This window comes from Bombina bombina, chromosome 3 (genome assembly GCF_027579735.1).
Source record: "Bombina bombina isolate aBomBom1 chromosome 3, aBomBom1.pri, whole genome shotgun sequence".
NCBI classification, from domain to species: domain Eukaryota; kingdom Metazoa; phylum Chordata; class Amphibia; order Anura; family Bombinatoridae; genus Bombina; species Bombina bombina.
The window spans coordinates 382640479-382667567 of record NC_069501.1 but is presented as its reverse complement, the minus strand read 5'-3'; the positions used below and the strand labels follow the sequence as shown (position 1 = coordinate 382667567).

At 36.4% G+C, this 27089-nt stretch overlaps 1 protein-coding gene across 1 annotated transcript in view; it reads left to right on the top strand.

The window, feature by feature from the left end:
* LOC128652347 (zinc finger CCCH domain-containing protein 11A-like) overlaps window positions 1-27089 on the top strand; it is a 56732-nt gene that overhangs the window by 25905 nt on the left and 3738 nt on the right. Inside the window, exons 6-7 of the mRNA XM_053705288.1 lie at window positions 1022-1066; window positions 22271-22354. Of these exons, the coding sequence (XP_053561263.1) occupies window positions 1022-1066; window positions 22271-22354 (129 nt within the window). The remainder of the gene's footprint in view (window positions 1-1021; window positions 1067-22270; window positions 22355-27089) is intronic.

Below are 27089 nucleotides of genomic sequence, written 5' to 3'. Positions count from 1 at the left end.
GGATAATGAAGAAAATTGATAATAGGAGTAAATTAGAAAGTTGCTTAAAACTGCATGCTGAATCATGAAAGAAAGAATTTGGGTTTAGTGTCCCTTTAAGTAGCAGCAGACATAAGACCGGGGCTACTTAACATATCTGCAAAATTTTAGGTGGTGGATTGCAATCGTATTAATCCGATCGTATCAAGATGATTGACAGCCCTTTCTTGCATGCGATTGGCCGCGCTCAAGAAAGGAGCAGCACTGCACAATCAGCGAATTGTGCAATGTTAGCTGTGAGCAACGTACTGCTGTCCCCTCGCTGTAAGGCTGAGCGGATGAAGTTCAAGACTCTGGCTGCACCTCATCCACCCGGCTCTTTGATAAATGGAGCACACAGTGTCCAAACTTTCCTTTTAAAGGAATAGTCTAACTAAAATTAAACTTTCATGGTTCAGATCGAGCATGCAATTTTAAGCAACTTTCTAATTTACTCATATTATCAATTTTGCTTCGTTCTCTTGGTATCTTTATTTGAATGTAAGCTTAGGAGCAGGCCCATTTTTGGTTTAGCACCTGGGTAGCACTTGCTGATTGGTGGCTACATATAGACACCCATCAGAAGGTGCTACCCAGGTGCTGAACTAAAAATGGGCCGGTTCCTTTGCTTACAGTCTTGTTTTTTCAAATAAAGATAGCAAGAGAACAAAGAAGATTTGATAATAGGAGTAAATTAGGAAGTTGCTTAAAATGGCATGCTCTATATGAATCATAAAAGTTTAATTTTGACTAAACTATCCCTATATTGTACAATAGTTAGCTGTGTGTGCATGCAATATTAAGAGTGGTTAAACAGACACAGCGGCACAATTGTATCATATTGTTAATGAAATGGGAGTAGGTCTGTGTACTGTACTATTTCTACATATTTTCTTAGAAGACCCCATAATGAATTACTCTTCTCTTTGAAAAACTATTTTTTGGTGATTTTTTTATCCCTGTTATTTCCCATTGGTTTCCAAATCTGTCATGAAAACCCCAGTGGAGGGAACTGGAGATATTGAGATGGAAGATGTTATCCCATCTGGTATGTACTGTAAAATAAGTACAACTATTCTGTGCATATAATGGTTCTTAAAATTACATGTATTTTAGTACATTTTAATTAAAAAAATTTATTAGTATATGTGCAATTAGTAATTTCCTATCAAAAAGTGCAATTTCTGTAACATTCAAACATTTAGGCCTAGATTTAGAGTTTGGCATTAGCCGTGAAAACCAGCGTTAGAGGATCCTAACGCTGGTTTTAGGCTACCTCCGGTATTTGGAGTCACTCAAAATAGGGTCTAACGCTCACTTTTCAGCCGCGACTTTTCCATACCGCAGATCCCCTTACATAAATTGCGTATCCTATCTTTTCAATGGGATTTTTCTAACTCCGGTATTTAGAGTCGTGTCTGAAGTGAGCGTTAGAATTCTAACGACAAAACTCCAGCCGCAGGAAAAAAGTCAGTAGTTAAGAGCTTTCTGGGCTAACGCCGGTTCATAAAGCTCTTAATTACTGTACTCTACAGGGAGTGCATAATTATTAGGCAAATGAGTATTTTGACCACATCATCCTCTTTATGCATGTTAAAAGAAGGGGGATACTAATGGCACTGCTTAAATTTACAACTTAGGGTAGCCTAGTGATTTCTGGTTCTGTTAATATGGTATAAATATCCAACCAGATTGGTAGTGTTACCTAAAAAAATTGGCTGAGGTGCTGTGTACTTGTTTTGTCAAACGAAAATTATCAATCCTTGGATTGATGGAGTGTACACCTATATAGCACTCATTCCCTAATTGATAGTGACAAAAATTGGACAAGAACTGTGTCTCCTTGGAGGAGAGTGTGCGTGGGGATGTTTATTAAAATATAACCTTTATTGGTAATCTTTTAAAAATATACGGCAACAAACACAATTGACATACAAACTTTATTAAAAACACAGGTTTGGGTCTTAATAGATTATTATCCGTTATTCACGGAGTACATTGCGTGGTTGTGTTGTATTTCAGAAATTACTTGAGTTGGAGGTCAGGTTAATCCCAGTGATTATATAGTGATTTATTATACTTTGAGCTTATATTTGAGAAGGCTGTGGTATTGTGATATTTACTCTGTTGTTATATGAGTGATCTGTGACTCAACTTTCAAATCAAATTTTGATATTAAAGGTATTAGCGTAAATATTCCATGTTATCACCAATATTTATTATTAATGCTTGTAAAATTGCATTTCTTGTGTATCTTGGTGAGATACTGCTTAATTTCCTAGTAGTTGTCTTGTTATTTCAGTATGATATTGTGGGAAATATATGTATACTGCTGTTTTAAGTAGCCTCCTAACTATATAGATACTGAAAGTACTTGCTGTGTATAGTATGATAATTCTGGTCGGTAAGTTAATGTATTAACCCCTGTGATATCTTAGAATGTGTATTTGTCAATACTTAAGTATGCACAAGCATTGTGCTTAAATCACAAGCATTGTGCTTGATATCTTAGATCGTATATTTATCAATACTTAAGTATGCACAAACATTGTGCTTGAGTCATTACACAGAAATTGTATTTTTTAAATTTCTTGGAATTTTTGAAGTTGGTAGTGTGTACTATACTTGTTATAACAGTAGCATATTTGAATAATTTAGTAGCTCTAATGGATCTTAGCGTTAGGATCTTACGATGTAAGAGTTATAATATTCTTGTGAGTATGCTTTAATATTACAAGAAAGTAGCTGTTCTGGTATGAAAATTATGCGCTTAGTATGTATCAACTATTACTAAGTGGTCTTGAATAATTAAAGCATGTTGTCCTCTTAGGCCTTAGGAGTTGTTAGCGGTATTGTGGTGTGAGTTTGCTGAATATTGGCGTTTTTTTCTGTGTATTTAAATATTCGTATTCCTAACCGCTTGCTGAATGCTTGCTTTTGATACTGGTTGTTTTTTTAAGATAATACGCTAAGTACTTGCATTATTATATCTGGGCTTAATGTTTCGCCTATATAACTGTTTGCAATATTTGCAATACTTGCGATATTGTATCTAGGTTAATGTATAACAATATTAACCGCTTGCAAATTCCAGGCTTAATGTATCACATGTGTCTAAGCTTAATGTATCACATATATAGCTACTTGCAATCCTTGTGATACCGTATCTATATCTGGTTTTTAATACTGTTAACCGCTTGCTAAATCCTAGGCTATACCTGTCAATTTGGCGTGGGGTACTTCACCAAATATTGACAGTGTTGTATATATCTTATTAAAGCTCCTTAAATCTGGCCATTGGCCAGTTCTAGGCTTCTAATATCAAATGCTCATGCTACTGAATAAACTCCGTTTACAAGTAAATTTACTTAATATTGTGCACAACCACAATAGTTATATATAATATAAAGACCTCTGTTCCTGCTGATTAAAAAATGCTAACTGGCATTCTACAAACAATTCCCTAACATGTTTCGCCACTAACGTAGCTTTTTCAAAGGGTACGGCGCGGCCATGCTGATGTCTATTTATTGGCTGGCACTGCTCCTCCTATTGGACGTTAAGAACCAATCAGATTGTTCCTGACGAGGAACCAATCATTGAATGTGGGACAGCCTGTGTGTGTTAAAGGCGGAATGTTATTGGGTAAGGCTGTTCCTTCATTCATTGTGTGATATAAAGATTCCGGATCTCAATGTAGTTTTGTAGTAAGAAAAATCTGCACATCTTATTCCAACGAAAGGGGGAACAAAACCCCCGGAAGAACATTGGGAAGGCAAAGATCTTCTGAAGTTTCTTAAATTATTCTTTAAATAAACGTTCTCAAAAACTGTTTTTTGTGATTGTGGTCTATGTTTTTATGATTTTGAATATGCCAATGACAGATTCTATTACTGGCAGGTTATTCATGATGAATGTTAATCTTGTAATATAAAGATGGGTACAGATAAACTGGCAAAGTAGATTTTGGATTATTCATAATATAATGGGTTGTACTGAAAACTTTTTAACTTAAAAGGAAAATGTAGATATCTGGCTGGATTAAGATGAGAAATATCTAGAAAAAACACTGACAGCAGTGTAATTGGGGAATAATACTAATAATGTGTAAAATGAGAAACAATAAACACTGATAGTAACATTATTAAAAGATTTTAAACATTTATAATAGTCTCCATTCGGCTAGTTCTTACATTTACTTTTATGTTTCCATTATTAGTGAGTTTAATGGTGAGTTTGGTCAGGAGTTGTTCTACTGCCTACTTGTAGTTTGATATGAAACGTGCTGTCAAGTGTTTCTCATATTGCACGGTGTTATGTTAATTGAGGAAAAGTACTTTGAGATGAAAGTCTTGTTATGTTGACTAAATGTGAATCCAAGAGGTGATGGTGCTAACTTAAGCTGAGATACGTCCCTACTACATAAGGGATTATGAAAATGAGAATTCTAATAGAATAACTATTTGTTTCGATAAAGTGATACAGTGCCATGTGAGGTATAAGTGAAAGTGGGTGTGATGTGAGCACAAAGCAGTGCTGGTACTATCGTGATATTGATACTAAAAGAAAAAAAGAAAGGAAATTAAATAATTGTGAATAATAGATAATTAAATATCTGCTTGGTAGTGGTCATAAAGGCAGATAACGAATGTTAGGTGTCCGTGGAGAGTGATGGATATATAATCCATATTGGGTGACTGATGCATTTATAGTCTGTATGATGATATAATTTGCTTTTTCCAAAGTTATTTATAAGTTGATTTTCTCGGTTGCTGGTATTTGTCATCTTGTTTATATCTACAGGTATGAAAAGTAATTGTTATGTTCATTTAACCCATTAGGTTGTATGGAGTTAAGCAGATAAATCCATCTGCTTTCACATTGTAATAAACTTGTTTCTTTATCTCCACCTCTAATTCCTAGGTTGGTTTTATAAATACCAAAGCATAGGAGCCCTTCTGCCTTTCCTTGATGGAATTTGTAAAAATGTTGTGCTACTGATGAGATGGCCTTTTTGTTCTTTAAGTCTTTAGCTGCATTCCTGATATTGCGCACATGTTCTTGTAATCTTGTTCGTAATTTACGTGTCGTCATCCCTACATACTTTTTGGGACACTTACATTGTAAAACATAAATTACGCCGGTAGTGTTGCAATTGATGAAAGATTTGATTGGATGTTTTTTATCAAATCTGTCTGTAACTGATGTTGTTTTTTTCAGGAATTTGCAGCTGATACAATTCCCACATGGGTATGATCCATTTTGTATGCCACTGGCAGTAGTTTTCTTTTTACGAGTGTAATGGCTGGGGCTCACTAAATCTTTCAGATTTTTTGTGCGTCGATAACTGATATCAACTTTGGATCCTAGGAATTGGTTCAGGGTATTATCTGCTTGCAAGATATGCCAGTGTTTATTGATTATTTGAATTATATCTTTGCTCTGTGTGTTATAAGTTAACACTAATCTGGTTTTGTTGTCACTAGTGCGAATCTTAGGTTTCAATAGATTCTGACGTTCTGTTTTTGTTGCTCTATCCTTTGCTTTTTTAATAAGAGATTTACTGTACCCCCTCTGGCTAAGGCGATCTGATGTTTCTTGTGCTCTTATTTTATATAAGTCTGGTTCTGAACAGTTTCTTTTGACTCGTAGAAATTCTCCTGTTGGGAGTGATTTAACTGTGCATGGTGCATGTGCACTTGTATTGTATAGAATAGTGTTGGTGGCCGTTTTCTTTCTGTATAAATCAGTCCCCACCATGCTATTACTTTTTTTAAAAATTCTCAAGTCCAAAAAGGATATCTCTGTCTGGCTATATTCATAGGTTAGTTTAATGTTTAACCTGTTTACATTTAGGGTCTTTAGAAACATGTTCAACTTATCCTTAGGTCCTTCCCAGATAAAAAGAATGTCATCTATGTACCTTAGCCAGAGGGGGATATGTTTAGTAAATTCATCATTGTCGTCAATGAAGACAGTGTTGTGCTCCCACCAACCTAAAAATAGGTTGGCGTATGTGGGTGCACACGCTGTCCCCATGGCTGTCCCCCTTGTTTGCAGATAGAATTGGTCGTTAAAAACGAAGTAATTCTTTTTGAGTACAAATTCAAGTAATTTTAACACAAATTTATTGTGATTGTCATCTTCTTCTGTTTGTAAATTAAGGTAGTATCGAACTGCTTCCAGCCCTAATTCATGTTGGATACTGGTGTAGAGAGCCTCTACATCTGCAGTGACAAGCCAAGATGTGGGTCCTAATTGGATACCTTGTAAATGCTGAAGTGTCTCCATAGTGTCTTTTATATATGAAGGGATTTCTGTTAGAAATTCTCTTAATCGCTGGTCGATATATTTGCTTGCTTTTTCTGTCAAATTTCCATTACCAGACACTATGGGGCGACCCGGAGGATGTTTGGCATTTTTGTGTACCTTGGGGATCAAATAAAAGGTGGCTGTTTTCGGATGGTTTACAGTCAGGAATTTCTTCTCTTTTTCACTGATGATGTTATTCATTTTGGCTTGAGCAATGAGATCTTTATACTGCGTTAAAAATTGATCAGTGGGGTTGCTCCACAGTTTTTTGTAACAAGTCTCATTGGTTAATTGTGAATTGGCTTCTTTTAGATACATCTCTCTAGGCCAGAGAACGATATTACCACCTTTGTCCGCTTGGCGGACTATAATGTCATCCCACTTTTGAATTTCGGCTAGAGCACGTTTTTCACCTTTGGTTAAATTTGTTGGAGGGGATTTGACTTGTAAATTCGATATCTCTTTACAAACGATGTTGTTGAAAATTTGTACACTTGGGCTTATGGAGGATTTAGGTATATATTTGGATTTATTGATTAGGTTATTACGCCAATTTGTACTTCCCTCTGTTTCATTTTCCTTCAGTAGATCTTCTAAATCCTGTAGTACTGTTAAATCCTCTATGGTCCATTGATTCTCTATATTTGGTTCTTGTTGATTTTTTATATCTGCATATTGTTTACGTAGTAGTAGTTTTCGCAAGAATAATTGTATATCCTTGATATTGTCAAACTTATCAAGTGATGTGCTTGGGCAAAAGGATAACCCTTTGGATAGTAGAGATAGGTGGTCTTCTGACAACATTTTATTAGATAGGTTTAACACTTTCATTGTTTCAGTTTGATTTTGGAGAAAGGACTGGGGCTCCTTTTGTAAGGTTTGTTGCTGTGTCTGGTGTCTCTGACACTTCTGGTTCTTGTTGCTTTTTTGTTTGCCCCCCCTACCTCTTCTGGTGGATCTGGGTTTATGTTGATACCTTCCTCTAAAAAACCTTTCCTTTTTCTGTTTTCTGACTGAGTTGGGGCAGATTTGATAGGTCGTTCTGGGGTTGCTTCCTCTATAGGGTTATCAGATTCTTCACCCTCTGTCTCTGTGTCGCTTTGTATAATAGTTACTCTTTGGCGATTTGTAGAGATGTTAGAATTGAATTTTCTTTTCCATCTGTATACCCTGTTGTTTTGGAAGTCTTCCACATCTCTGTTTAGTTTTCCCATTTTGGTTTGTTTAATTTCTGCCTCATATCTGTCAAGTTCTTTTTGGTATTTTTTATAGGAGGTTTCAAATTCTTTAAGTGTCTCAAATTGTTTCAGTTGTTCATTTTGTATTTTTATCAACTCTTCTAATCTCTCATATTCTGCAGTATCGTGTTTGATAAGGATATTCATTAATTTATTAGAGCACTCAGACAAAGCTTCTTCCCACTCTATAGTTAGTTCTTTCTGTTTGAATTCAAAGGCAGGGAAGAGTTGTATTCTGAGGCCTCTGGGAATTAATTTTCGTTCGATGTACTTATCAAAAAAGTGATGGTTCCACCATACTTTATCTTGCTTATAGAGATTTTTATGGAGTTCACGTAATATTTGATCCAATCGGTCTGCTGTTGGCTCTGTATTAAGAGATTGTGGTTCATTGAAAACCTCTTGGAAATCTATTAATCGTTTGTTATTTCTGGTTATTCTATCTTGTTCCAATTTGTTAGTCATATTGTTAATACTGTCTGTTTAGACTAGCGTGCTCTATTAGTTGGACCTAGCGTGCTAGGTAAAGAATTCAACAAAGGAAAAAGAAGGGGGATACTAATGGCACTGCTTAAATTTACAACTTAGGGTAGCCTAGTGATTTCTGGTTCTGTTAATATGGTATAAATATCCAACCAGATTGGTAGTGTTACCTAAAAAAATTGGCTGAGGTGCTGTGTACTTGTTTTGTCAAACGAAAATTATCAATCCTTGGATTGATGGAGTGTACACCTATATAGCACTCATTCCCTAATTGATAGTGACAAAAATTGGACAAGAACTGTGTCTCCTTGGAGGAGAGTGTGCGTGGGGATGTTTATTAAAATATAACCTTTATTGGTAATCTTTTAAAAATATACGGCAACAAACACAATTGACATACAAACTTTATTAAAAACACAGGTTTGGGTCTTAATAGATTATTATCCGTTATTCACGGAGTACATTGCGTGGTTGTGTTGTATTTCAGAAATTACTTGAGTTGGAGGTCAGGTTAATCCCAGTGATTATATAGTGATTTATTATACTTTGAGCTTATATTTGAGAAGGCTGTGGTATTGTGATATTTACTCTGTTGTTATATGAGTGATCTGTGACTCAACTTTCAAATCAAATTTTGATATTAAAGGTATTAGCGTAAATATTCCATGTTATCACCAATATTTATTATTAATGCTTGTAAAATTGCGTTTCTTGTGTATCTTGGTGAGATACTGCTTAATTTCCTAGTAGTTGTCTTGTTATTTCAGTATGATATTGTGGGAAATATATGTATACTGCTGTTTTAAGTAGCCTCCTAACTATATAGATACTGAAAGTACTTGCTGTGTATAGTATGATAATTCTGGTCGGTAAGTTAATGTATTAACCCCTGTGATATCTTAGAATGTGTATTTGTCAATACTTAAGTATGCACAAGCATTGTGCTTAAATCACAAGCATTGTGCTTGATATCTTAGATCGTATATTTATCAATACTTAAGTATGCACAAACATTGTGCTTGAGTCATTACACAGAAATTGTATTTTTTAAATTTCTTGGAATTTTTGAAGTTGGTAGTGTGTACTATACTTGTTATAACAGTAGCATATTTGAATAATTTAGTAGCTCTAATGGATCTTAGCGTTAGGATCTTACGATGTAAGAGTTATAATATTCTTGTGAGTATGCTTTAATATTACAAGAAAGTAGCTGTTCTGGTATGAAAATTATGCGCTTAGTATGTATCAACTATTACTAAGTGGTCTTGAATAATTAAAGCATGTTGTCCTCTTAGGCCTTAGGAGTTGTTAGCGGTATTGTGGTGTGAGTTTGCTGAATATTGGCGTTTTTTTCTGTGTATTTAAATATTCGTATTCCTAACCGCTTGCTGAATGCTTGCTTTTGATACTGGTTGTTTTTTTAAGATAATACGCTAAGTACTTGCATTATTATATCTGGGCTTAATGTTTCGCCTATATAACTGTTTGCAATATTTGCAATACTTGCGATATTGTATCTAGGTTAATGTATAACAATATTAACCGCTTGCAAATTCCAGGCTTAATGTATCACATGTGTCTAAGCTTAATGTATCACATATATAGCTACTTGCAATCCTTGTGATACCGTATCTATATCTGGTTTTTAATACTGTTAACCGCTTGCTAAATCCTAGGCTATACCTGTCAATTTGGCGTGGGGTACTTCGCCAAATATTGACAGTGTTGTATATATCTTATTAAAGCTCCTTAAATCTGGCCGTTGGCCAGTTCTAGGCTTCTAATATCAAATGCTCATGCTACTGAATAAACTCCGTTTACAAGTAAATTTACTTAATATTGTGCACAACCACAATAGTTATATATAATATAAAGACCTCTGTTCCTGCTGATTAAAAAATGCTAACTGGCATTCTACAAACAATTCCCTAACATGTTTCGCCACTAACGTGGCTTTTTCAAAGGGTACGGCGCGGCCATGCTGATGTCTATTTATTGGCTGGCACTGCTCCTCCTATTGGACGTTAAGAACCAATCAGATTGTTCCTGACGAGGAACCAATCATTGAATGTGGGACAGCCTGTGTGTGTTAAAGGCGGAATGTTATTGGGTAAGGCTGTTCCTTCATTCATTGTGTGATATAAAGATTCCGGATCTCAATGTAGTTTTGTAGTAAGAAAAATCTGCACATCTTATTCCAACGAAAGGGGGAACAAAACCCCCGGAAGAACATTGGGAAGGCAAAGATCTTCTGAAGTTTCTTAAATTATTCTTTAAATAAACGTTCTCAAAAACTGTTTTTTGTGATTGTGGTCTATGTTTTTATGATTTTGAATATGCCAATGACAGATTCTATTACTGGCAGGTTATTCATGATGAATGTTAATCTTGTAATATAAAGATGGGTACAGATAAACTGGCAAAGTAGATTTTGGATTATTCATAATATAATGGGTTGTACTGAAAACTTTTTAACTTAAAAGGAAAATGTAGATATCTGGCTGGATTAAGATGAGAAATATCTAGAAAAAACACTGACAGCAGTGTAATTGGGGAATAATACTAATAATGTGTAAAATGAGAAACAATAAATACTGATAGTAACATTATTAAAAGATTTTAAACATTTATAATAGTCTCCATTCGGCTAGTTCTTACATTTACTTTTATGTTTCCATTATTAGTGAGTTTAATGGTGAGTTTGGTCAGGAGTTGTTCTACTGCCTACTTGTAGTTTGATATGAAACGTGCTGTCAAGTGTTTCTCATATTGCACGGTGTTATGTTAATTGAGGAAAAGTACTTTGAGATGAAAGTCTTGTTATGTTGACTAAATGTGAATCCAAGAGGTGATGGTGCTAACTTAAGCTGAGATACGTCCCTACTACATAAGGGATTATGAAAATGAGAATTCTAATAGAATAACTATTTGTTTCGATAAAGTGATACAGTGCCATGTGAGGTATAAGTGAAAGTGGGTGTGATGTGAGCACAAAGCAGTGCTGGTACTATCGTGATATTGATACTAAAAGAAAAAAAGAAAGGAAATTAAATAATTGTGAATAATAGATAATTAAATATCTGCTTGGTAGTGGTCATAAAGGCAGATAACGAATGTTAGGTGTCCGTGGAGAGTGATGGATATATAATCCATATTGGGTGACTGATGCATTTATAGTCTGTATGATGATATAATTTGCTTTTTCCAAAGTTATTTATAAGTTGATTTTCTCGGTTGCTGGTATTTGTCATCTTGTTTATATCTACAGGTATGAAAAGTAATTGTTATGTTCATTTAACCCATTAGGTTGTATGGAGTTAAGCAGATAAATCCATCTGCTTTCACATTGTAATAAACTTGTTTCTTTATCTCCACCTCTAATTCCTAGGTTGGTTTTATAAATACCAAAGCATAGGAGCCCTTCTGCCTTTCCTTGATGGAATTTGTAAAAATGTTGTGCTACTGATGAGATGGCCTTTTTGTTCTTTAAGTCTTTAGCTGCATTCCTGATATTGCGCACATGTTCTTGTAATCTTGTTCGTAATTTACGTGTCGTCATCCCTACATACTTTTTGGGACACTTACATTGTAAAACATAAATTACGCCGGTAGTGTTGCAATTGATGAAAGATTTGATTGGATGTTTTTTATCAAATCTGTCTGTAACTGATGTTGTTTTTTTCAGGAATTTGCAGCTGATACAATTCCCACATGGGTATGATCCATTTTGTATGCCACTGGCAGTAGTTTTCTTTTTACGAGTGTAATGGCTGGGGCTCACTAAATCTTTCAGATTTTTTGTGCGTCGATAACTGATATCAACTTTGGATCCTAGGAATTGGTTCAGGGTATTATCTGCTTGCAAGATATGCCAGTGTTTATTGATTATTTGAATTATATCTTTGCTCTGTGTGTTATAAGTTAACACTAATCTGGTTTTGTTGTCACTAGTGCGAATCTTAGGTTTCAATAGATTCTGACGTTCTGTTTTTGTTGCTCTATCCTTTGCTTTTTTAATAAGAGATTTACTGTACCCCCTCTGGCTAAGGCGATCTGATGTTTCTTGTGCTCTTATTTTATATAAGTCTGGTTCTGAACAGTTTCTTTTGACTCGTAGAAATTCTCCTGTTGGGAGTGATTTAACTGTGCATGGTGCATGTGCACTTGTATTGTATAGAATAGTGTTGGTGGCCGTTTTCTTTCTGTATAAATCAGTCCCCACCATGCTATTACTTTTTTTAAAAATTCTCAAGTCCAAAAAGGATATCTCTGTCTGGCTATATTCATAGGTTAGTTTAATGTGTTTTTAATAAAGTTTGTATGTCAATTGTGTTTGTTGCCGTATATTTTTAAAAGATTACCAATAAAGGTTATATTTTAATAAACATCCCCACGCACACTCTCCTCCAAGGAGACACAGTTCTTGTCCAATTTTTGTCACTATCAATTAGGGAATGAGTGCTATATAGGTGTACACTCCATCAATCCAAGGATTGATAATTTTTGTTTTCTTTATGCATGTTGTCTTACTCCAAGCTGTATAGGCTCGAAAGCCTACTACCAATTAAGCATATTAGGTGATGTGCATCTCTGTAATGAGAAGGGGTGTGGTCTAATGACATCAACACCCTATATCAGGTGTGCATAATTATTAGGCAACTTCCTTTCCTTTGGCAAAATGGGTCAAAAGAAGGACTTGACAGGCTCAGAAAAGTAAAAAATAGTGAGATATCTTGCAGAGGGATGCAGCTCTCTTAAAATTGCAAAGCTTCTGAAGCGTGATCATCGAACAATCAAGCGTTTCATTCAAAATAGTCAACAGGGTCGCAAGAAGCGTGTGGAAAAACCAAGGCGCAAAATAACTGCCCATGAACTGAGAAAAGTCAAGCGTGCAGCTGCCAAGATGCCACTTGCCACCAGTTTGGCCATATTTCAGAGCTGCAACATCACTGGAGTGCCCAAAAGCACAAGGTGTGCAATACTCAGAGACATGGCCAAGGTAAGAAAGGCTGAAAGATGACCACCACTGAACAAGACACACAAGCTGAAACGTCAAGACTGGGCCAAGAAATATCTCAAGACTGATTTTTCTAAGGTTTTATGGACTGATGAAATGATAGTGAGTCTTGATGGGCCAGATGGATGGGCCCGTGGCTGGATTGGTAAAGGGCAGAGAGCTCCAGTCCGACTCAGACGCCAGCAAGGTGGAGGTGGAGTACTGGTTTGGGCTGGTATCATCAAAGATGAGCTTGTGGGGCCTTTTCGGGTTGAGGATGGAGTCAAGCTCAACTCCCAGTCCTACTGCCAGTTTCTGGAAGACACCTTCTTCAAGCAGTGGTACAGGAAGAAGTCTGCATCCTTCAAGAAAAACATGATTTTAATGCAGGACAATGCTCCATCACACGCGTCCAAGTACTCCACAGCGTGGCTGTCAAGAAAGGGTATAAAAGAAGAAAATCTAATGACATGGCCTCCTTGTTCACCTGATCTGAACCCCATTGAGAACCTGTGGTGCATCATCAAATGTGAGATTTACAAGGAGGGAAAACAGTACACCTCTCTGAACAGTGTCTGGGAGGCTGTGGTTGCTGCTGCACGCAATGTTGATGGTGAACAGATCAAAACACTGACAGAATCCATGTGTCCTTGCAAAGAAAGGTGGCTATATTGGTCACTGATTTGTTTTTGTTTTGTTTTTGAATGTCAGAAATGTATATTTGTGAATGTTGAGATGTTATATTGGTTTCACTGGTAAAAATAAATAATTGAAATGGGTATATATTTGTTTTTTGTTAAGTTGCCTAATAATTATGCACAGTAATAGTCACCTGCACACACAGATATCCCCCTAAAATAGCTAAAACTAAAAACAAACTAAAAACTACTTCCAAAACTATTCAGCTTTGATATTAATGAGTTTTTTGGGTTCATTGAGAACATGGTTGTTGTTCAATAATAAAATTAATCCTCAAAAATACAACTTGCCTAATAATTCTGCACTCCCTGTAAAGTACACTAACACCCATAAACTACCTATGTACCCCTAAACCGATGTACCCCCACATGGCCGCCACTCAATTAAATTTTTTTAACCCCTAATCTGCCGACCGCCACCTACGTTATCCTTATGTACCCCTAATCTGCTGCCCCTAACACCGCCGACCCCTATATTATATTTATTAACCCCTAATCTGCCCCCCACAACGTCGCTGCCAGCTACCTACACTTATTAACCCCTAATCTCCCGACCGCAAAGCGTCGCCACCTACGTTATCCTTATGTACCCCTAATCTGCTGCCCCTAACACCGCCGACCCCTATATTATATTTATTAACCCCTAATCTGTAAAATAAATCCTAATATAGCTACAATATAAATTATAATTATATTATAGCTATTTTAGGATTAATATTTATTTTACAGGTAACTTTGTAATTATTTTAACCATGTACAATAGCTATTAAATAGTTAAGAACTATTTAATAGTTACCTAGTTAAAATAATTACAAAATTACCTGTAAAATAAATCCTAACCTAAGTTACAATTAAACCTAACACTATACTATCATTAAATTAATTAAATAAAATACCTACAATTACCTACAATTACCTACAATTAAACCTAACACTACACTATCAATAAATAAATTAAATACAATTCCGACAAATAACTACAATGAAATAAACTAACTAAAGTACAAAAAATAAAAAAGAACTAAGTTACAAAAAATAAAAAAATATTTACAAACATAAGAAAAATATTACAACAATTTTAAACTAATTACACCTACACTAAGCCCCCTAATAAAATAACAAAGACCCCCTAAATAAAAAATGCCCTACCCTATTCTAAATTACTAAAGTTCAAAGCTCTTTTACCTTACCAGCCCTGAACAGGGCCCTTTGCGGGGCATGCCCCACGAAGTTCAGCTCTTTTGCCTGTAAAAAAAAACATACAATACCCCCCCCAACATTACAACCCACCACCCACATACCCCTAATCTAACCCAAACCCCCCTTAAATAAACCTAACACTAAGCCCCTGAAGATCATCCTACCTTGTCTTCACCTCACCAGGTATCACCGATCCGTCCTGGCTCCAAAATCTTCATCCAACCCAAGCGGGGGCTGGCGATCCATCATCCGGTGGCGGAAGAGGTCCAGAAGAGGCTCCAAAGTCTTCATCCTATCCGGGAAGAAGAGGCGATCCGGACCGGCAACCATCTTGATCCAAGAGGCATCTTCTATCTTCATCTGATGACGACCGGCTCCATCCTGAAGACCTCCACCGCGGACCCATCTTCTTCCGGCGACGTCCAACTGAAGAATGACGGATCCTTTAAGGGACGTCATCCAAGATGGCGTCCCTCGAATTTCGATTGGCTGATATGATCCAATCAGCCAATCAGATTGAGCTCGCATTCTATTGGCTGATCGGAACAGCCAATAGAATGCGAGCTCAATCTGATTGGATCAGCCAATCGGATTGAACTTGATTCTGATTGGCTGATTCCATCAGCCAATCAGAATATTCCTACCTTAATTCCGATTGGCTGATAGAATCCTATCAGCCAATCGGAATTCGAGGGACTCCATCTTGGATGACGTCCCTTAAAGGAACCGTCATTCTTCAGTTGGACGTCGCCGGAAGAAGATGGGTCCGCGGTGGAGGTCTTCAGGATGGAGCCGGTCGTCATCGGATGAAGATAGAAGATGCCGCTTGGATCATGATGGTTGCCGGTCCGGATCGCCTCTTCTTCCCGGATAGGATGAAGACTTTGGAGCCTCTTCTGGACCTCTTTAGCCACCGGATGATGGATCGCCAGCCCCCGTTGGGTTGGATGAAGATTTTGGAGCCAGGACGGATCGGTGATACCTGGTGAGGTGAAGACAAGGTAGGATGATCTTCAGGGGCTTAGTGTTAGGTTTATTTAAGGGGGGTTTGGGTTAGATTAGGGGTATGTGGGTGGTGGGTTGTAATGTTGGGGGGGGTATTGTATGTTTTTTTTTACAGGCAAAAGAGCTGAACTTCTTGGGGCATGCCCGCAAAGGTCCCTGTTCAGGGCTGGTAAGGTAAAAGAGCTTTGAACTTTAGTAATTTAGAATAGGGTAGGGCATTTTTTATTTAGGGGGTCTTTGTTATTTTATTAGGGGGCTTAGAGTAGGTGTAATTAGTTTAAAATTGTTGTAATATTTTTCTTATGTTTGTAAATATTTTTTTATTTTTTGTAACTTAGTTCTTTTTTATTTTTTGTACTTTAGTTAGTTTATTTCATTGTAGTTATTTGTCGGAATTGTATTTAATTTATTTATTGATAGTGTAGTGTTAGGTTTAATTGTAGGTAATTGTAGGTATTTTATTTAATTAATTTAATGATAGTATAGTGTTAGGTTTAATTGTAACTTAGGTTAGGATTTATTTTACAGGTAATTTTGTAATTATTTTAACTAGGTAACTATTAAATAGTTCTTAACTATTTAATAGCTATTGTACATGGTTAAACTAATTACAAAGTTGCCTGTAAAATAAATATTAATCCTAAAATAGCTATAATATAATTATAATTTATATTGTAGCTATATTAGGATTTATTTTACAGGTAAGTATTTAGCTTTAAATAGGAATAATTTATTTAATAAGAGATAATTAATTTCGTTAGATGTAAATTATATTTAACTTAGGGGGGTGTTAGTGTTAGGGTTAGACTTAGCTTTAGGGGTTAATACATTTATTAGAATAGCGGTGAGCTCCAGTCGGCAGATTAGGGGTTAATAATTGAAGTTAGGTGTCGGCGATGTTAGGGAGGGCAGATAGGGGTTAATACTATTTATTATAGGGTTAGTGAGGCGGATTAGGGGTTAATAACTTTGTAATAATAGCAGTGCGGTCCGCTCAGCAGATTAGGGGTTAATAAGTGGAGGCAGGTGGAGGCGACGTTGTGGGGGGCAGATTAGGGGTTAATAAATATAATATAGGGGTCGGCGGTGTTAGGGGCAGCAGATTAGGGGTACATAGGGATAATGTAAGTAGCGGCGGTTTACGGAGCGGCAGATTAGGGGTTAATAATAATATGCAGGGGTCAGCGATAGCGGGGGCGGCAGATTAGGGGTTAATAAGTGTAAGGTTAGGGGTGTTTAGACTCGGGGTACATGTTAGGGTGTTAGGTGCAGACGTAGGATGTGTTTCCCCATAGCAAACAATGGGGCTGCGTTAGGAGCTGAACGCGGCTTTTTTGCAGGTGTTAGGTTTTTTTTCACCTCAAACAGTCCCATTGTTTCCTATGGGGGAATCGTGCACGAGCACGTTTTTGAGGCTGGCCGCTTGCGTAAGCAACTCTGGTATCGAGAGTTGAAGCTGCGTTAAATATTCTCTACGCTCCTTTTTTGGAGCCTAACGCAGCCTTTATGTGGACTCTCAATACCAGAGTTATTTTTATGGTGCGGCCAGAAAAAAGCCGGGGTTAGATTTTCGGGTCGTTACCGACAAAACTCTAAATCTAGCCGTTAATTTCAGTAAAAAAAATAACATTTTGATGATGATATTCAATTTGTGCACTAGCTTCAAAAAGTGTGATTCTAGCAATATTTGTAACTTTTTTTATTATTTTGTTTCTGCTTTTTTTATATAAATTAGTAAGCAGCTTTGATTAACAAGTAAATTAAGCACTAGCTGCAACATTAACATTATAAAATGCAAAGCAAATGTCAAGGATTTGATTGAGTTTATGGGCTCCATTTGCTATTGATCGGCCAACATTGCACCAACAACATTACCTGTTTTGTACTTTTTTATTATAAGATCCCTGGATTCATTTCACACAGCTGTGTGTTCTGAGCTGGAATATATGCTGGGATTTAAAAAAACAAATGGCTAGATTACGAGTTTTGCGTTATGAGTAAAAAAGCAGCGTTAAGGCTCATAACGCTGCTTTTTTACTACCGCTGCTATTATGAGTCTTGTAGGTACAGCTGTCCCGCACACTTTCTTGGCCGTACCGCAAATGAATTTACGCAATTTTCGTAAAGTCTTTTTTTAATGGGACTTCCATTGCGCCGGTATTACAAGCTTCTTTTTTTTAGTCCAAAAAGTGAGCGGTACAGCCTATCCCGCAAGATTTGTAATGCATTCTAAAGTCAGTAGTTATGAGTTTTACACTGCAAAGCCATAGCATAAAACTCATAACTAAAGTGCTAAAAAGTACAATAACACCCATAAACTACCTATTAACCCCTAAACGAGGCCCTCCCGCATTGCAAACACTAAAATAAAATTATTAACCCCTAATCTGCAGCTCCCGACATCGCCGCCACTATAATAAACATATTAACCCCTAAACCGCCGCACTCCAGCCTCGCAAACACTAGTTAAATATTATTAACCCCTAATCTGCCGCCCCTAACATTGCCGCCACCTACCTACATTTATTAACCCCAAATCTGCCACCCCCATCGTCGCCGCCACTATATTAAATGTATTAACCCCTAAACCTAAGTCTAACCCTTACCCTAACACCCCTAACTTAAATATAATTAAAATAAATCTAACTAAAAATTACTATCATTAACTAAATAATTCCTATTTAAAACTAAATACTTACCTATAAATAAACCCTAAGCTAGCTACAATATAACTAATAGTTACATTGTATCTAGCTTAGGGTTTATTTTTATTTTACAGGCAAGTTTGTATTTATTTTAACTAGGTAGAATAGTTGCTAAATAGTTATTAACTATTTACTAACTACCAAGCTAAAATAAATACAAATTTACCTGTAAAATAAAACCTAACCTGTCTTACACTAACACCTAACCTTACAGTACAATTAAATAAATTAAATACAAATACCTAAATTACAAAAAAAACCCCACTAAATTACACAAAATAAAAAACAAATTACAAGATATTTAAACTAATTACACCTAATTTAATAGCCCTATCAAAATAAAAAAAGCCCTCCCCAAAATAAAAAAACCCTAGCCTAAACTAAACTACCAATAGCCCATAAAAGGGCCTTTTGAGGGGCATTGCCCCAAAGAAATCAGCTCTTTATCCTGTAAAAAAATTTACAAACAACCCCCCAACAGTAAAACCCACCACCCACACAACCAACCCCCCAAATAAAACCCTAACTAAAAAAACCTAAGCTCCGCATTGCCCTGAAAGGGCATTTGGATGGGCATTGCCCTTAAAAGGGCATTTAGCTCTAATGCGGCCCAAACCCTAATCTAAAAATAAAACCCACCCAATAAACCCTTAAAAAAACCTAACACTAACCCCCTGAAGATCAACCTACAGTTTTGAAGAGCAGACATCCATCCTCAACGAAGCCGGGAAAAGTCCTCAACGAAGCGGCAAGAAGTCCTCAATGAAGCCGGGAGAAGTCTTCATCCAACCCGGGAGAAGTGGTCCTCCAGACAGGCAGAAGTCTTCATCCAGACGGCATCTTCTATCTTCATCCATCCGGCGCGGAGCGGGCCCATCTTCAAGACATCCGGCGCGGAGCATCCTCTTCTTTCCGATGACTAACGACGAATGAAGGTTCCTTTAAGTGACGTCATCCAAGATGGCGTCCCTTAGATTCCGATTGGCTGATAGAATTCTATCAGCCAATCGAAATTAAGGTTGAAAAAATCCTATTGGCTGATGCAATCAGCCAATAGGATTGAGATCACATTCTATTAGCTGATTGGAACAGGGCAATGGGGAGCTCAGGTTTTTTTAGTTGGGGTTTTATTTGGGGGGTTGGTTGTGTGGGTGGTGGGTTTTACTGTTGGGGGGTTGTTTTTTACAGGTAAAAGAGACGATTTCTTTGGGGCAATGCCCCGCAAAAGGCCCTTTTAAGGGCTATTGGTAGTTTAGTTTAGGCTAGGGTTTTTTTTAATTTTGTGGGGGCTTTTTTTATTTTGATAGGGCTATTAGATTAGGTGTAATTAGTTTAAATAACTTGTATTTAATTTAGTTAATTGTATTTAATTTAGGTAATTTATTTAATTGTACTGTAAGGTTAGGTGTTAGTGTAAGACAGGTTAGGTTTTATTTTACAGGTAAATTTGTATTTATTTTAGCTAGGTAGTTAGTAAATAGTTAATAACTATTTAGTAACTATTCTACCTAGTTAAAATAAATACAAACTTGCCTGTAAAATAAAAATAAACCCTAAGCTAGATACAATGTAACTATTAGTTATATTATAGCTAGCTTAGGGTTTATTTTATAGGTAAGTATTTAGTTTTAAATAGGAATTATTTAGGTAATGATAGTAATTTTTAGTTAGATTTATTTTAATTATATTTAAGTTAGGGTAAGACTTAGGTTTAGAGGTTAATACATTTAATATAGTGGCGGCTATGTTGGGGCGGCAGATTAGGGGATAATAAATGTAGGTTGGGCGGCAGATTAGGGGTTAATATTATTTAAATAGTGTTTGAGATGCAGTAGTGCGGCGGTTTAGGGGTTAATATGTTTATTATAGTGGCAGCAATTTCTGGAGCGGCAGATAAGGGGTTAATAAGTATAATGTAGGTGTCGGGGTGGCAGATTAGGGGTTAATAAGTGTAAGATTAGGAGTGTTTAGATTCGGGGTTCATGTTAGGGTGTTAGGTGTAAACATAATTTTTTTTTCCCCATAGGAATCAATGGGGCTGCATTACGGAGCTTTACGCTGCTTTATTGCAGGTGTTAGACTTTTTCTCAGCTGGCTCTCCCCATTGATGTCTATGGGGAAATCGTGCACAAGCACGTACAACCAGCTCACCGCTGACTTAAATAGCGCTGGTATTGGAGTGCGGTATGGAGCGCAATTTTGCTCTACGCTCACTTCTTGCCTTTTAACGCTGGGTTTATAAAAACCTGTAATACCAGCACTGTAAAACGCGTCGACAGATCTGAGTAAGCATAATACTGATATATCTATTGTACAGATTGCATATATTAGAGTATTGTTTGTTTTCTTTTTTTCAGGATTTTTTCTTTTTGCATATTCTTATTTTTTCTAAACATTGCATCAACACTGAACCACCGATTGATTGATTTGCACTGACATCACCAACATCACTTTGGATTTCAAAACTGACACTATTTTTTTATCCTATTTTATCCTTTTTCACTTTTTTTCATTTTTTATAACATTTTTTGGAGGGATTTTTTCATCTTTTTATCATCATTTTTTCATCACATAGAGTGAACACACATTTTTTCTACCACTTTTTTCCAAATTGTTGTATTGGACACTGATCACACCCAAATCTTGCCACTTATTGGATTACAATTAACCCTACACCATCTACCAGGAGCATCTTACACTTACCGGACTCAACCAATGTGTTAATCATTAAATAGATACTCAGCATAAAAGGCTATATCATCAGCCACTGAATTTATCAGTATCTACAATTGTTTTTATTATTGTATTGTATTGCATTTTTACCCAACACTGTAATTTGCTACCATTTGTAACATGGATCCATGAACAACTATCAGTGTACATTGTTTTTTTTTTTATTATTATAATTACTGTATGGAATAAATAAATTTGTAATTTTTAACTCTACATTTTAACTCTACATTTTATCAGCTAATTTTAGCCTATTTTAGCGTTCCCCACCCTACCCTCAGCCTTCTTTTTGGCGCTCACCTCTACCTTGTATATATCTTTTACACATTGGGCACGCTAGGGTACCCATCGAGGAGAGCTAGAGGCATCCCCCACCCCCCTTCCCCATCTGTTCTTTGCGCAGGATATACACCACCTTTATTCATACCAGCACTGTAGGTAAGGTGAGCGGTGACAATAACGTGCAAGTTAATACCGCACCCCTCATATAACGCAAAACTTGTAATCTAGCCGAAAGAAAATAATACTACCATAAAATCCCACATTAAACAGTAATAGTGCTGCACTGGGTGGTTCTAAATAATTATTTATTTGGGTTTCATCAGCAAGGAGTAAACAATTCTATGTGTAATGTACAGTCTAATTATTTTGTTAATAGCTAAAAATATTATACCAAGTGTACGTATTTTATATTACAGTATAGCATTTTCCAGTCATGTGCTACCCTTATTTTTTGTTTTTATAAAATATATATTATTTTGTAATGAAGAATTTAAATGCCCTTGTATGGCAACAAAGTAATAACACTATTGACTGTGGAGTAAATAAGTAGTGTGATATTCTGTATTTTTAAGTCTCTTACAAGCTTTTTGTCTCCTCTCTCAGCTGACTCTGAAAAGGCTCTGTATATGAGGAAGAGTGTGTTTGAAAGACTAGGGAAGAGGGCTGATCCTCGCACAAGAGACTCAGGTACATTAACTTACTAATGTAATAGTGCAGGTAATCTGTTATTATCTGTATGAATTAGAATTAAATACCATGCAAAATCAGCAAACCAGTAACATCAAAAGGCTGCAGAGATATTTTATATTTTGTTTGAAGAATACTCCATAATGTAAGCTATTACTCAGATCTGTAGATTACAGACATTAGCAGATCATAGTGGTGACTTAATAAACAAATAATGTGCAATAACTATACGTACTCAATAGGAACCCTTTAAAAAGATAAATTATACATAAAAACTTCCCTAAAATTGCCTCTTAAAACTTATATGAGGGACCATGTAGTACTGATCAGATTTCTCACCGGACCAGAAATATTTAAGTTGTATTGCTTCCCATTTAACGCATTCCCATGGTTTTGTAACTTTTTTTACTTTCAACTTATACCATTTAAAATAGTTGACGCTCTGAACAGAAATGGTCTTTAAAGTATTTATATTAAAAAGTCAATTCACTTGTAAATATTATGTAATTCAATATCAGCAGCCTTTGATTCTCTCAAATTCCCTACAATCCTTCGGCATCTGCAACACAGCTCTCTCTTGGTTCTCTTTCTATCTTTCTAACTGTACCTTTAGTGTAGCCTTCTCTGGGGCATCATCTGCCCGTAACCTCTTTCTGTTGGGGTACCACAACGCTCTGTTCTTGGTCCCCTTCTCTTCTCAATCTACATGTCATTAGGTTCCTTAATAAAGTCCCACGGGTTTCACTATCATCTGTATGCCGACGATACCCAAATCTACCTCTCTGCACCAAAACTATCTCCTTCCTTGCTAACCCATGTCACTAACTGTCTCTCTCATATCTCATCTTGGATGTCCTCTCACTACTTCAAGCTAAATCTCTCCAAAACTGAGCTCCTTATTTTCCCCTCTTCTTCCAAAATCTCCACACCCCATGTCTCTATAACTGTTGATAACTCCATCATTACCCCAACCCCACATGCCCAATGTCTTGGGGTCACACTTGACTCAGATCTTTCTTATACTCCTCACATTCAGTCCTTAGCTAAAGCCTGCCGCTTCCACCTTAAAAACATCGCTAAAATCAGACATTTCCTTACACAAGACACAACTAAGATTTTAATCCATTCTCTCATCCTTTCCCGCCTTGACTACTGCAACTCCATCCTCTCTGGTCTCCCTAGCTGCAGCCTAGCTCCTTTACAATCCATAATAAATGCCTCTGCCAGGCTCATCTTCCTTACATGTCATTCTTCATCTGCCGCACCTCTCTGCCAATCCCTTCACTGGCTTCCTCTTGCCTCCAGGATTAAACACAAAATTCTCACTCTGACACATAAAGCCCTCAATTGCATTGCTCCCCCTACATTTCAGACCTTGTCTCCAGATACTCTCCCTCTCGACCCCTTCGCTGTGCTCATGATCTCCTCCTCTCCTCCTCTCTTGTTACCTCCTCACATTCACGTTTACAAGATTTCTCCAGACTGACTCCCATCTTATGGAACTCTCTGTCTCACTCCACAAGACTCTCCCCTAGTTTTAAAAGCTTCAAGTGCTCCCTGAAGACTCTACTATTCAGGGATGCATACAACCTACACTAACCTTCCTATGTCCACTGCTATCCTCTTAAACTGCATAGCATATAAGCCTATGAGCCTAGCTTTTTGTAGTCCACCTTCATAAGAGCCAACTACAACAGTGCAACTCTCAGCAGAACCCTCTAACCATTTGATCCCTGTAATTGTTTTTATATACCACCTGTGTTCATAGCGCTGTGGAACCTGTTAGCGCTCTACAAATACCTGATAATAATAATAATAATATTAAGCGCTTACAAATCATTGCAGCACATCAAACGCAAAACACATCTTTCATATAAGAGAATGTGCATGAAGACAAACAAAAAGTACTTACAAACATACATTACTTGATGTAAAAATCATCCATTACAGCTGTATTCTATACTTTGGAAGCCACCATTTTGTTCAATAAACTTCCATTTTCATAGTCATTATTCTAGAAAACCTTCTTCTCTATTTAAAGGGACATTCCAGTCAAAATTGAAATGTGCATAGGTGAACTACATCTTTGAATATAAAAATACTTCTAGTAAAATGTATCACTGTTTTAGTGTTAGCACTTTTCTCTAGATAGCTAGCTAGATATTCTCAGTGCACAAGCATTTTAAATACCGCAGTTGCTCAGAGCACAGTGGGGCTTGTATCATGTCAGCAATTAACAAATTGCTCTCTGAGCAAGTGCTGTGTTTAAAATGCTGGTGCACGGTGCATACTTAAATACACTTTTGAAACAGCCATAGCTTTTATTACAGGCATGTTTGCTACTACATGTATAATACAAAAATGCTTCTATTCAAAACTGAAATGCACTGGTGTAAATCCAATTTGGGCTGGATGGTCCCTTTATTGTGACCTTATTCCCATCATCAGTTAATTAGTGATTTTTTTTCATGATATGCATACAATATACTACAGATAAAAAATGGAAACTTTGTTTTAACACTAAATTAAAATATTATGAATGTCTTCCATGACAATATAATTTTCCCATTTATTTTCTATTTATTTAGAAATGACCAATAAATGCCTGAGCCTGGCTTTCATCCTTAAAAAGTGTAAGCCATGAGATCACATTTCTCCTCCAGATAAAAATGTTAACATAAATATATCTAACAACTTTAAAGGGATACTGAACCCCATGATTTAGAGAGAGCATGCAATTTTAAGCAACTTTCTAATTTACTCCTATTAACAAATTTTCTTCGTTCTCTTAATATCTTTATTTGAAAAAGCCGGAATGTAAGCTTACGAGACGGTCCATCTTTGGTTCAGGACCTGGGTAGCACTTGCTGACTGGTGGCTAAATGTAGCCACCAATCAGCAAGCGCTATCCATGGTGCTGAACCAAAATAGACCTATTGATTGTAGAGTAGAAAGGTTATGTGATCTTTTGTATTTTTTGATGTCTCTCAAAAGAGACAACTCCTATGGAAAAAAACAAAACAAGAGTGTATTGCATTTTGGAACATTGTTTTATATATATATAAACATTTTTGATTATCATGACCCTTTAATATTCTATGACTCTCAAAATCATCAGCTTAGAGATCTCATCTTAAAAACCTGGCAAAATTACAGAGAAAAGGGGGTGAATCTAGAAATACCTGTGAGATGCTTCTGTTGGTATATGATGGATCCTACGGTATTCATCAGCACCTTTTAGGAATATGACCCTCATTTGAAATGAATGTAAAAGCAAAACTTTAGTCTGAGTTTGTTTTCTATACAATAATCATGAGTTAGCCGTATACGCAATCTAAAATAACTATACAGACTGAATCCCACAGAAGTATAGGCCTTAATGAATATATTGACAGGTGTGTTAACACACATATCACTTACTGACACGTTGAGGTTCATTTTAATAGGATCAAAAATAAATAAAATTGTAGATTAAAAGATGTAATTCCTAAATGTAATTTCATAGGGAAAACATACTACCTATCATGAGAATGCCCAGTGTACAGGGTATTAAATGTTTTCCTTTAGTTAATCCCATGAGGGAACTTACATTTCTTACAGATCTCATTGTAGTCAGGTCACCTATGGCCCCCTCAGGGGTCTACAATCTCTTCATATTTTACAGTCTCTCTACTTTCTTTAGATCCTATTTTATCTTAATCACTACATTTCCTGCAGCTCTTTTTTTCTGTGTATAGGGTTCTTTAGAATAACAAAGCAACTGCACTTGAGAACCAGGTGAGGTCATTAACTGATTCTACCTCAATTTTATTTCTCCCAGAATTAATTGTACCCTCATTATAGACATTTAAATAATATTGCCATCTAGATTATAAATAAAGGTTACAAACACTGTCACAAAATCAAAAAGCATATGGTATTTGTGGTACAATAAGTAAATCATTTTTAAAATATTTCCACTTTAACACAGATATGTATGTAAATATTTGATGTATAATCTAATTTCTAAAAAAACATGGACATGTTGCAAATGTGTATATATGCTAAATCAGAGATTATATTTTGTTGTATCTCTCTTTTAAAATTTTCCAGGTAACACCGATGAGGCCCCATGTGCAAAGAAAAGTGTCTTTGAACGATTGGGGGGACGGAATGTTTGACATTGAGTTTCATGTAAAAAAAAAATCATCAAGCAAGAACATGGTCACTAGAAGAGCAGGCCTGATAGGTTTACTCCTATTACATAAAATTACTTTGCAATACCAATAACTCATTCCCAGCATATCCCCACCCCTATTACTATTAAATCACATTAAATAAAAAATGTGAATAAATGGGGCAAGATGTTTGTTTTCTTTCCTACATTTATGCTTGTGGTTTAAAATCAAATAAAGATACCAGTTCAATCTAATTACAATTATTATAATTATCAGTTATTTGTAGAGCTCCAACAGATTCCGCAGCGCTATAAGCAAAGGGGGAGTACAACAAAACAATTATAGGGATCAAATGGGTAGAGGGCCCTGCCAAGAGTTGCACTGTTGTAGTCAGCTCTTAAGAAGGTGATCTACAAACAGCTGGACTTTTAGGCTTACATGCTAAGGGGGTTCAGGGGATAGCAATGGAGGAGAGGAACTGGTAATAGGAAAGGTCAGCGTAGGTTGTATGCATCCCTGAACAGTAGAGTTTTTAGGGAGCACTTGAAGCTTTTAAAACTAGAAGAGAGTCTTGTGGA